An 11,729-nucleotide genomic window follows, 5' to 3' on the forward strand; every position below is an offset into this window, starting at 1 on the left:
TTCAGCAGCAGCTTTGTGGGCTGCTTCGTCACCGTGCTCCTCCTTCTGTCCTTCGACTTCTGGTCTGTGAAGGTGAGGCCCCGTGATGCCGCTGCGCCCGGGTGGCGGCTGTCCTGCTGCAGGTGGTCGATTTGAGCGAAGAGGTGCTCTGGCTGGAACGGCTGATACATTCTTAGGAATACGGAGCTGGAGTCACTTAAAATTAGAGGAGAAAATACATTGTTTAGTGTGGAGTAAATGGCTTCAGGATATCAACTGTTGCAAATATGTGCCGTGTGAGGTGACAACTCCATATGGCTTTGATCTTTAATAAAGTTTACATAGAATATACAGAGATTTAAATGTTCTACCTAATGTGGATATATATATATCCAGGGAAACCACCACAGTCCAGTTCCCCACCTCTCTGCTCCCAGTACAAGTTTAACTTCTGTTTTACTCACCAACAAACAGGTGACGACCTGCCCTTTGCCCAAAGTGCGCTAAGAGTCACTTTGTCCCTTTTCCTAGAATGTAACTGGGAGGCTCATGGTGGGCCTCCGCTGGTGGAACCAGGTCGATGAAGATGGGAAAAGCCACTGGATTTTTGAAGCCAGAAAGGTATTCTCCATGACGAGGCGAACCAGCACGGGGAGAGTGGCTGTGGGAAGTGTCCGTGGGTTCCTTTCGGGCTCTGCGCAGCTCTGATCCTGCCCTGCCCAAAGCCCACCGGGGCCGGCGCCCGGCATGTAACAGGAGCACATGTAGAATCAATGAACATGACGGCATGAATCACTTTCCCACACAGGTCTCTCCGAACAGCATCGCCACCACCGAAGCAGAAGCCCGGATCTTCTGGCTCGGCCTCATTATCTGCCCGATCATTTGGATTGTGTTCTTCTTCAGCACCTTGTTTTCCTTGAAGCTAAAGTGGCTGGTAAGGCAACACCCGACTCTGACGTTGCTTTGACATCTGCACACAACCAGGGGTCCCAGGAGTGGACTGTTGTATATTGACAGATTTACTGAAATAGCTGAGATACGGCTCACCTATATGATGTGTATAATTCAACGGCTTCTAGGTGTTCCGTTGTGCAGCCATCACCACAATCACTTTCAGGATTTTCACCGCCCGCAAAGACACCCTGTAGCCTTCAGCCATCACTACCTCCCAGGGCCCCTGTTCACCCAGTCTGACACCCACTCATCTTTGTTTCTATAGGTTTGTCTGTTCTGAGCATTCCCTGTAAGTGGAATCATACAATATGTGGTCTTTTGTGACTGACTTCTTTCACGTAACGTAGCATTTTCAAGGTTTATCCATGCTATCACATGTATCAAGACATCTTTCCTTTTCAGGCTGAATATTCCATTGTATGGATAGGCCACATTTTATTTACCCCTCCATCCATTGATGGCCATTTGGTTGTCTCCACCTTTGGTGCACGAATAATGCTGCTAAGAGAGGAGTTATAGAAAACGCCTGACATTCTACCTTGGACAGGGAACCCTTCCTACGTAGGAATAAGCTAGCCTCAGAGTTCCGAAGTTTTATTTCAGAGCTACTGTATTTTGTTGCCATGACCTGTTTCGTTCGCTGAGAAAACAAAATATCCATAGACAGTATAAGCAGCAGCGTGACTAGAGGTGTGGACTCTGGAGTTTGGGTCCTGGTTTGGCCTTGCATCAGCTCCTGGACTTTGGGCCACTTTCGTGTCTCTGGGATGATAATGGCACCGAGTTCTCAGGTTGGTGATTAAAAGGTGTCCAGGAGTCTTGTAGGTGCTCAGTCAAGCTTGGCTGCTACGTCAGGTGCAGGCCACTGGGTGTGGGAGGGACATTTCCATCTAAGCCCAGGAGACTGACCTTTGCTTTGTCTGAGCGCAGGCCCTCGTGATAGCGGGGATCTCCCTCCAGGCCGCTAACCTGTATGGCTACATCCTGTGCAAGATGGGAGGCGAGAGTGACATCAGCAAAGCCGCAGCCAGCTTTCTGTCCCAGACGGTGTTCCAGACCGTGAGTGACTGACGCTCGGGTGGGGGGCCTGTTGGCAGCTGCAGTGTTGAATGTTTCCTCATCAGTCAGGCTGCCACAGTTAGTCTCTTTAAACTGCAGTGAAATATACACAACATAAAACTGACCATTTTAACTAAGTTATTTTTAACCTTCACCTGAGGGTATTTTTTTCATTGCTTTCTCAGAGAGTGGGAGGGAGAAAAAGAGGGGAGAGAGAGACAGACAGACAGACATCGACGGTTGCCTCCCTCACACTCCCGAACAGCAACCCAGGTACATGCCCTTGACCGGGAATTGAATCTGTGACCCTTCAGTGAGCAGGCTGACACTCTAACCATGAGAAACGCTGGTTAGGGCCATTTTAACTATTTTCAAGTGTACATTTCAGTGTCATCTAGTACATTAACATTGTTGTACGACCATCCATCCCCAACCACCATCTGTCTCCAATCTAGAACCTTCCATCTTCCCAAACTGAAACTGTACCCATTAAACAGAAACTCCCTGCTGCCTGACCCCAAACCCCTGGAATTCACTATTCTATTTTCTGTTGCTATGAATATGATGACTCCAGGGACCTCACACAAGTGGAATCATACAGTATCTATCCTTCTGTGACTAGCATCGTTAGTCTTCGGTGATTTTAAAAACTGCAGAATTTAGAAGCACAACTTTTTAACCACACATATAAATGAGGTGAAATAAATGTGACCAGGCTCATCCTAAAGTGGTGTGGACCGTGTTAAACGTTCGTAGCGCTACTGTATGCTCTTGGCGCATGGTGGGTTTGCTCTGGCCTCGAGTCGGAATCAGGCCGGCCTGGTGGGACCGAAAGCCATGGCTGCCTTTCCTTGCAGGCCTGCCCACGTGACTTTGAGAAGCCTGGCCTCGAGGGGCTGGAGATCCACAAGTGTTAGGTGAGAGGCGGGATCAAGGCAGGGGTCTGGACCGGGGCTGGAGGCTTGTGAGAAGTGCAGCTCCCCCATGCTCAGCCGTGCCCGTGGCCTGGGCGGCCTACCCAGTGCCCTGAGTGGCCAGGGGCATGGCCAGGTGGGGAACCAGCCTGTGCACTGGCCATCCTGGGCTTTGTGACTGCATCACCCTTTACTGGGGTCCCACCCTCCTCACATTGGACATGTACAAATTCGACCACATGCAGGCATGAGGGGGAGCAGGGAGGGAAATGAGAAGATGAGAGGAAAGAACAAGGGAATTTGCCCACCTACCACTTACGCTCGGAGTAAGATGGAAAATAGGAATTTACGCTTCCCTCACCATCTCCATCCCTGTGCATCTCAGAGGGAACTCTCTTGGCAATGCCCATAATTCTAGAGTTCACCCATGTCTTTCCTGTGAAATGTCTTCTGTGCCACCAGAAGTTCCTGGGGGAGTGTCATGTGACTATACGAGGCCGACACAGACCCCAGTTCGGTTTAGTGGGTGATCTCAGAGCTGCTCAGGGGTGTTCTGACCACATGCAGCTGCATCGACGCTAACCCCAGAACAAGCCCTGGCTTGAGGCTCCATTGATGTTCCTTTCCCCGATCTGGAGAGAAACTGGACTACTACTAACACTGTGACCGTGTGCTCTGCACCGAAGCCACACCTCATCCCTTTGCTTCCCTTTCAGGCATATCTTCAGAGGCAGCAGTAGCGAGGTGAGGGCTCTGCAGTCAAGCAAGCGCCAGCAGGCATTCCGACCAACAAGCCGCGGGTTTTCAGTGAAGCAGGGACGTTTGAGGAGACGCTTTTATTTTTTAAATGGCACATGTGTAAAGAACGCCCTTTACATGTGATCTAAAGAAAACTGTACAAATATCAGGTGATTAAAGTGTCTGCAAAAGTGACTTCACACCACACCAGAGTCTGGTCCCTCTCTGCCTTGAGCCCACTCTGTGCCCGAGCGGTCAGGACGCGCTGGCCGTGCTGCTCGCGTCCATGTCCCCCCGTGTTTCAGGAACTAACGAGGTCCTCTCTTCTTCTGGCCGATGGAGACTACAATACTCCTGGATTCCTGGAAAACAAGGCGGCAGGCAGAGAAACACGGGCAGCTCCTAGTGCCCCGGCAGCCCTGCCTGTGCCAGCCTGGGCACTTCCAGGCTGGGGTGGAATCCCCAGATGTTGAACTCCCTAAAAAGCCCCATTTCTGTTGAAGCCCCGAATCTTCAGTGACCTGAATACCACACACTGCCCATCGTGGTGAGAACCATGCTGGAGGCCCGTCCTCGGTTCATTCTTCAGAGCCTGGGAGTGATGTTACTTCCCCAACACCACTTCACTAGGCAGAAAGCCCCGCACAAACCAGACTGTAGTTGGCCGCCAGTTGGGAACTGGAGCTGCACGTGAGTTTGGTGTGGCTCACTAGGCTTTGTGTTTTTTCTTCTTAATTTTCTTTGGACAGCTTTACCGAGATGCATTTTCTATGCCGTAAAATCCACCCTCACTGTGTCTTTTACACTATAACTTAGCCCACAATATTGACGCCCTGATAGGTTTCTCAGAGACTCCCGGTCCCTGGGTTGAGGGAGGCGCTCTCCAGGTGATCCCAGACCCCACCCCATGGCCTGAATGCCCAGCCAAGGCTGCGAGGCAGTGACCACTTATGATCCTCAAGGGTCTCCTCACACCCAGCCCACTCTGCTCATTTATGTCACCTCCTGGCCCCACAGCCATCTGGATTCACAGGGCCCACATAAACACTTACTTTGAATGATGCTTCTGTAGGCTACCGTAGCTGGTGAATCCGGCGTGTCAACCAAAAAAGACCGTCCTTCATCACAACTCTTCCCTTAAAGAAACAAAGGAAAGGGAATTAAATCCCTGAAGAAAACCAAGTGGCAACATGGCCTTGGGGCTCTTTCTGTGCCCGTGACATTAGGAAGCTCCTGAATTTATAAGGAACGACGCCAAGAAAGAATGGCGGGGCCTCAGAGGACCCCCTGCCTCCCTCCATCCACAGGGGCCCTCCCTGGCCCAGGGTGTTCCGTGTGTGTGCCTACAATTCATCTGGGTGGTGTGGCAATGCAGGTTCCAGGGCCCCACACAGGACCGATTCAGCAGCTCCTGGGTGGGCCCAGGGACTGAGTTTTCAAAGATTAATTAGTTCTTTTGAGTAAAAAGATAATGAATGCACATGGAGGAAAACGTACCATAAAAGGTGAGGCTATCACTGTTTCAGATGTCTTTCTAGAAACTGTATGTGCGTATATACGTGGCACGTATATGCACACACACTCATATACTTAAAAAAAAACGAATGGCAGTGTTCTGCCCACTGCTTTTCCATGTATACTCGGCATCAACCTGTCTGCGAATCTTTCATAAGACTGTCCACCCCGGTGTCCTCCTGTGGATACACAGGTTGCCTCTAGGACCTCATGTCAACCCCGTGTCCCGGTGAGCAAATGCAGGGGGCCTGCCCCAGTGGGCGCGAGGCCTTCTCGCCTCCTCCATCTGTCTGCCCACCCCCATTCCTGCATAGACCCCTGCGGCCAGCGTTTCTGCCCCTGCCCCCAGATGCTAAAAGTCGCTGAAGAAGCAGGCTCAGTGATTCCCCACCCACAGCTGCTCCCCAATCTCAGTGGGCCCTGGTGAGGCCAACCTGGAACTGTCATTTCCTCGACTCCCCCGCGGGACAAGGAAACCCGAGCGGGGGAGGAACCTGGGGGAGGGAGCACAGAGGTGGAGCTCCCGTGGGAACACGTGGAAGCAGCTCGGGAAGCCCACCGGAGTTCACGGCAGCAGAACCAGGTCTGGGAAGCACAGGTCCCAGAACTGTCCCCTAAGGGACCCTTTGTTCATTTCCTAGTGCCCTCCCTGCACCGGCATCGCCCTGACCCATCTCTCCTCCACTCTTTCAGCCCCACCTCAACCAGCCCTGCTACCTGAGGTCTGCCTGCTCCCCTGGCCACCTGCCCGCCTGGTTCACTGCCTCTCTCCGCTGCAGGGGGAGCTCCTGGAGGTGGTCCAGGGGCCGGGCCCCGGTGTATGAAGGCCCCACTGAGCAACGGAACCGGGCGTGGAGACTCACCCACCTATGTGCGGGTCCAGGGGCACTTTGCCGAGGAGCGGTATCTTCAGGTCCTGGCACATGGCCTCTGCACCCCCCGTTGTGGGCGGGAATATCTGAGACTCTTTCTGTGAGGCAAAGTAAATGGGGGGGAGAATCATGACTTTGTTTCAGGATCACAAGACTGGTCCACATTTTAAAGGAAGTTTTCAAAAACGTCCCTTCTGAACGTGAAACACTAACTACCAAGACTTTTCATTCAGCCAGCAGTGCAGCATTGTCACCGTGATCCCACTTCTGGAAACAACAGGGAAGCATCCGGTTTCACGGAGACCCGCGGACGGGGCTGGTCAGCACTCACCTTGCACTTGGGGCAGACGAAGCCGCTCATGTTCTCCACCACCCCGATGATGGGCAGCTTCACCTTGTGACAGAAGCTGATTTCTTTCCGGACATCCTGCAGGGACACCTCCTATCACGGTTCAAAAGACCAGTTGTTTCAAAGTCAAAGTACAAGCAAGAGAATGTGGACGGCTAATGCAGTGGCTCACCCTCAGAAAGCTTAGGGGGGTGAGTACTTAGTGCCGACCATGTGCTAAGCCCTGTCCCAGGCACTATTCATTCCCCACAAAACCCAGAAAGGACGAACCCGCACAGCCAAACACCAAATATATAATGAATCTATGGAAAGTGACCTTTTAGCATCTTTTTTTCCTTTTTATTGGATTTATTGAAGTGACACTAGTTAACAAAATTATACAGGTTCAGGCGTGCAATTCCACAACACAACTTCTCTATACTGTATTGTGGTCACTACCCCAAGGCAGGTCTCCTTCCATCACCATGTAGCTCCCTACACCCTCCTCCTCCCCCAACTAGCATGTCCCAATGTTTACTTTCTTTTCAACATACTATGCTGAGCCAAGGGGCGCACTATTTTTCATTCAGGGGTTGGGGAACTAGGCCTGTGGCGAAACCTGGCTAGCTGCCTGTCTGTCAAGTTCTTCCGAAACCCAGCCATGCCCTCTCCAGTAGCTTCCACCCTACAGGGGTACAGCTGAGTGGCTACGACAAGGACCACATGATCCCCAAAGACTAAACTATGTACTATCTGGGCCTTCACAGAAAAAGTTTGCTGACCTCTGATCCAGATTATTATGAAGACAAACAACTTTGTGGACAGAAAGAAAGATCTTTGGATCACTTAAAATTCACTTCTGAACTCTGCATGTATATTTCACGGTGTGAGTACTGAGTAGGATCATTGCTTAGTACCCCGCAGCCCCCGTTCCCCGGTTAATGTTGTTGCAGACACATGTCTTCAAGTATGGCTACTCCTTAGCTCTAAGGTGTGACTGACAGTCACGGCCCCTGAAGGGTCTCAGCTCGAGTCATCTACTCTCCAGAGGCACACATTGGGCTTTAGGCCTCTGTGAGGCTGGGGTGCAGGCATGTAGCTGCAGCGTAAACCGGCTCTGGCTGCGCCTCTGGTTCTCTCCGTGGTGTCCTGTAATTTAAAGCCTGCGGTGCCCGATGTGAAGGGCTCTGAGAAAGTGGGTGTCTACAGCCCGAAGTGACACTGTCCACACAGGCTCTATACAAAGGGCACACGTGGCGCGTGCGTGCTCCCCATGGCTTCCCGGGGAAGGGCCAGCACCTGTTGGTCCGTCTCCTCTTCTTGATCCCTCAGGGACTCCATGTTTCCATTCACAACAAATGTGGCAGGAGAAGCCGTCTTTGGGCCAACTAGACTTTTGCTAATAGACTTTCTTTTTAGAGCAGCTTTATGTTCACAGCAAACCTGAGCAGGAAGTACAGGGACTTCTCACAGGTCCTTTGCCTCCACACACGGAAAACCTTCCCCACCATCAACATCCCGGGTGGTGCATTCCAGCCAGACTGTTTCCTTCTAGTAATTACATTGGGGACAATCCATCTTCTCTCCACCTCCACCCGACCAGTGCCCAGGTGGCCTCTAGCCACCCAAGTGGTGTCTTGTTCCTCATGCCCCCGACATCTCTCTGCACAGGGAACCAGAGTGATCCGAAGACATGAATCCTGTCACACCACGGGCAGCATCCTGCCTGTGCCCGTATGTACAGCGCCCACATTCCTCAGTGACTGCATGGGCCATGAGGGGAACCGGTATGTTTCACTGCCCTGGTGCCCGGCCCAGGGCCTGCATGTAGTGACTGCTCAGTGAGGCTTGGTGAAGGATGGGGCCGGGCTGCCCGATTCAGAGGCAGACCGAGCCTCGTCATCCTGCTTCCTTAGGAGTGGGGAAGAATATTGTAAGAAGCATAACAGAAGAGAACCAGCTGGGACCCTTGGGGGGTTTCTTGGGACCCTTAAGATCAGCGGCAATGATAAAGCACAACCCAGGCCTGATGCATTCACTGCCTCCAGACTTACCCCATGGGGGTTCCTCAGAGCCCGTGGCACAGCCTCTGCGACTGGTACATGAGGATCTGACAAGACCCGCAGCAGCTTCCCCAGAAATCCCCGCCTACGCCCGGGCTGGTGCCGTGGAAAACTGGGGAGAGTTCCAAACTGTCCTGCAATGCGAGTGAGGAGGCCCTGCAGACTGCGGGCGTGATGCATGAGCGTGGTAAGGGTGAGGTGACCATGGCGGACCATCTGAATTGTAACAGCACCATCGCTCTCACTGGCTTGGTGAGAGGAAATTAAAAGGCAATTTTGAACCACTGCTGGACCAAAAAAACCCAACTGTGGAATGCTTATTTGTCAAACGCAAATGCCGGACCAAAGATAAACAGGGTTTCTGCAGAGACAAAGCAGGGCTGCTGGTCCCGAAGGGAACCTTGGCAGACCAGGGTCTCGGGGCCTGTGAGGAAGAGAGCTTCTGGCGGCGCAGTCCCCACCCAGCTCCCTCCGCACTCGGTCACCTGGGGGGTGGTGATGATCACGGCGCCATCGATGTGCGCGGCGGCCAGGTACTGGACGACTGAGAGGTGCTCGTCCGACGTCCCCGGGGGGGTGTCCACGATGAGGTAGTCGACCTCTCCCCAGTCCACATCGCGGAGGAACTGCTTGATCATGCCTGAGGGGAGACACCGCACTGAGGCCAGGCCTCCCTTTCCCCAGGCTGGGCTGGGGGCTCCACAGAAACAGTCTGTGACCCTCACGCGGGGACTCTCAGCCATGGCATCTGGCAACGTCTGGAGACATGGGTGGCTGCCGTGCTGAGGGAGGGGGTGCTGCTGGCATCCAGCGCAGAGGCCAGGCTGCCCCTGGCATCCCTGGTGTGGAGCACCGCCCACCCCTCCCCTCACTACTACGGCCCCCCCTGTCCCGGGGCCGAGTTTGAGGACTCTGCCTAAGCCTCAGCGCCCACTCAAGCTGGTATCGATTGCAGTTCTGACACTTCTCTCTCTGACACAAATAAGCCACTACTAAACCACAATAAATATGGATAATTTCAGGGTTATATAGGTTTTCAGGAGAAAAAAAACCCCACAATAGATAATAAAGACTGTAAAACAAAAACTGGTATTTCTTCAACCAGTGACGACAGAGGCAACTGGACGCTTAAAAATCCTGCCGCAGCGTCCGGACAGCGGGGCGCAGGGGAGCCGAGCATCCTGCCTGGGAGAGCGACAGACAGACAGAGCGGGGCACAAACCGTTCTTCTTGGGTCCTCTCCAGATGACAGCATCGTCGGGGCTGCTAAGCAAGAAACCGACTGACATCACCCCCAGGTTGTCTTCCAGGAACTGGAGAGGATGAGGCGAGAGACATTTTACTTAAAGCCACAGCACAAGGCACTTCCCTATGTCTCGTCTGGCTGAAAAAAACCCTTTGGGGGTAATATTACTGTGATCCATGAGTACATGCACTCTTTGAACTCTCAAATCATTCTGAGGGGAAAAAGGGTACCATATGGTGGGCTGGAAAGAGGTATCACTGGCCCTCAGCCACAATGACAGGCGACTTGGCTGAAATAAATGAACATCGTGCCCTCAACTGGCTGAGCCTGGGCTGGGCTGGGGCCCCTGGGCCACACCGGGCCCACCATCTGCTTTTGTACATGAACTGTCCCTGGAATACAGCCATGGTCATTCATTTACATATTCCTGCTTGTGAGCTACAGTGATGGAGAGGGCATGGCCCACAAACAGAAAATGGCCACTGTCTGACTCGACAGAAGCGGTCTGCCAAGCCCTGGTCTTGGTGGAGGCTTGCGCTAGAAACGTGCCCGGGTACATGCTTGCTGACTGATGCGCAGGCGGGCTGAGAACAGTGTCGCCAGCCACCGCATACCCACTATGCATACATGGCCCAACTCCACTCCGCTGAAAATAAGGCAAAAACGTGAGCACTCACCACTGGAGACCAGCCCGAGCCACTCTGGTGCACCTGTGTGAACACGGGCATCGAGTCACTTGTGAGTCCCGCGCCCTGGTCACCCTTCATACAGACACATTTTGCGCATCAAGAAGACAATTTTACAAAATAGAATTAATGTAAATAAAAAGCCACTACGTAATGCTTAATAGGAAGTGAACAGCTGGTGTGTGTGTGGGGGGGTGCTGGTTAATGAAAGTGATAATTCAATATCCTTTCCCCTGTCAAATTGGGCTGTTTTGAAACTGCTTAGATAACATCTAGTCAGGGAACCAGTTACCCAAGTCAAATATAATTTCGGGTCCGAGGTATTTTCAAAGAGTGACAGAAATTGCCTGTGGGTTACTGAGAACGTGCAGTAACTGTGGAGCAGCGGGGGTGCCCCTCCAAGTCCGGAAGTGAAGAAAGGACTGTGAGTGAGCCAGGTGACACAGCACCGGCTGCCCGTGGCCTGAGCTTCGCTGGGGCCTGCTGTCCCCAGGGAGCAAGCACTGGGAGGAAGGTGTCGGGGAGAGGCTCCCTGGGGAAAGTCACGATGGACTCTCCGTCACGGGTGCTCATCAACAGCCAGGGCTCCACTTCGCACCACCTGTTCCGAAGCTAGAACTTAAGCAACTCCCAATGACATGTCAATCTTAGAAATCAGAGCAGCGCAGGAGCCAACACGGAAAGTCTGCTTTCCTTAATGAAGTCTTGCTTTCTAAAACAGCTCTATGGAGACATCAGTCACACAGCGTACAATGCACCTACTGGAAGCGCAGACTTCAATGGCTTTCAGGATAGTCACATGATCGTACATCCACCACCACAATCAACCCTAGAGGACACCCTGCACCTCTCCCGTCACCCCCAATCCTGACACTTCCCTCCAGAACAGGTGACCACAGATCTACTCTGTCTCTCCACGCTGCCTGTTTCAGACAGTCAGAGAAGTGCAATCATGTGACGTGTGGTCCTTTGTGTCTAGCTTGGAAGTCTTATTAAAACAACAACAACACAACAAAACCATTTGTGCCCTGGCTGGTGTGGCTCAGTCGGTTGGAGTGTCATCCTGTGCACAGAAAAGTTGCTGGTTCAATGCCTGGTCAGGGCACATACTGGGGTTGCAGGCTTGATCCCCGGCAGAGGGTGTGCAGGAGGCAGCCAACTGATGCTTCACTCTCACATCAATGTCTCTCTCTCAAACCCACTCCCTTCCTCTTGAAAAATCAATAAAAACATACTTAAAAAATAATTTATTTACCCTGATCATATTTAAGCCAAAACAAAAGCCATAAAAAATTACACAAGAAGTATAGGTTCAAGGTAGTACAATTAGAAGTTATCGATTAGTTAAAAGCACCCCCCCCAACAAAAAATA

The 11,729-nt window shown here is 52.3% G+C and overlaps 2 protein-coding genes and 1 long non-coding RNA gene across 5 annotated transcripts in view; 1 reads left to right on the forward strand and 2 right to left on the reverse strand.

The window, feature by feature from the left end:
* The window catches only part of LOC102769369, a 19,707-nt gene extending 19,631 nt beyond the window's left edge, over window positions 1–76 (reverse strand). The window contains exon 1 of the long non-coding RNA XR_001515985.1: window positions 1–76. This exon is cut by the window's left edge and continues 35 nt beyond it. This is a non-coding gene — a long non-coding RNA (uncharacterized LOC102769369).
* The window catches only part of TVP23A (trans-golgi network vesicle protein 23 homolog A (S. cerevisiae)), a 26,525-nt gene extending 22,683 nt beyond the window's left edge, over window positions 1–3,842 (forward strand). Inside the window, 6 exon segments of the mRNA XM_006776297.2 lie at window positions 1–72; window positions 511–600; window positions 788–916; window positions 1,867–1,995; window positions 2,853–2,912; window positions 3,626–3,842. The exon segment at window positions 1–72 is cut by the window's left edge and continues 21 nt beyond it. Of these exon segments, the coding sequence (XP_006776360.2) occupies window positions 1–72; window positions 511–600; window positions 788–916; window positions 1,867–1,995; window positions 2,853–2,912 (480 nt within the window). The 3' untranslated portion in view covers window positions 3,626–3,842.
* NUBP1 (nucleotide binding protein 1) overlaps window positions 79–11,729 on the reverse strand; it is a 23,703-nt gene continuing 12,052 nt past the window's right edge. Inside the window, exons 5-11 of one of the 3 annotated variants that reach the window (XM_015572138.1) lie at window positions 10,349–10,432; window positions 9,648–9,738; window positions 8,911–9,065; window positions 6,366–6,476; window positions 6,030–6,132; window positions 4,700–4,783; window positions 79–195 (exon numbers count right to left, since the gene is read on the reverse strand). In XM_015572138.1, the coding sequence (XP_015427624.1) occupies window positions 173–195; window positions 4,700–4,783; window positions 6,030–6,132; window positions 6,366–6,476; window positions 8,911–9,065; window positions 9,648–9,738; window positions 10,349–10,432 (651 nt within the window). In that variant the 3' untranslated portion in view covers window positions 79–172. Of the gene's footprint in view, window positions 196–3,886; window positions 4,010–4,699; window positions 4,784–6,029; window positions 6,133–6,365; window positions 6,477–8,910; window positions 9,066–9,647; window positions 9,739–10,348; window positions 10,433–11,729 lie in introns of those variants that run through there. The other 2 variants (XM_006776295.2, XM_015572136.1) reach the window with 2 other exon arrangements.

This window comes from Myotis davidii, unplaced genomic scaffold (genome assembly GCF_000327345.1).
Source record: "Myotis davidii unplaced genomic scaffold, ASM32734v1 scaffold209, whole genome shotgun sequence".
NCBI lineage: Eukaryota > Metazoa > Chordata > Mammalia > Chiroptera > Vespertilionidae > Myotis > Myotis davidii.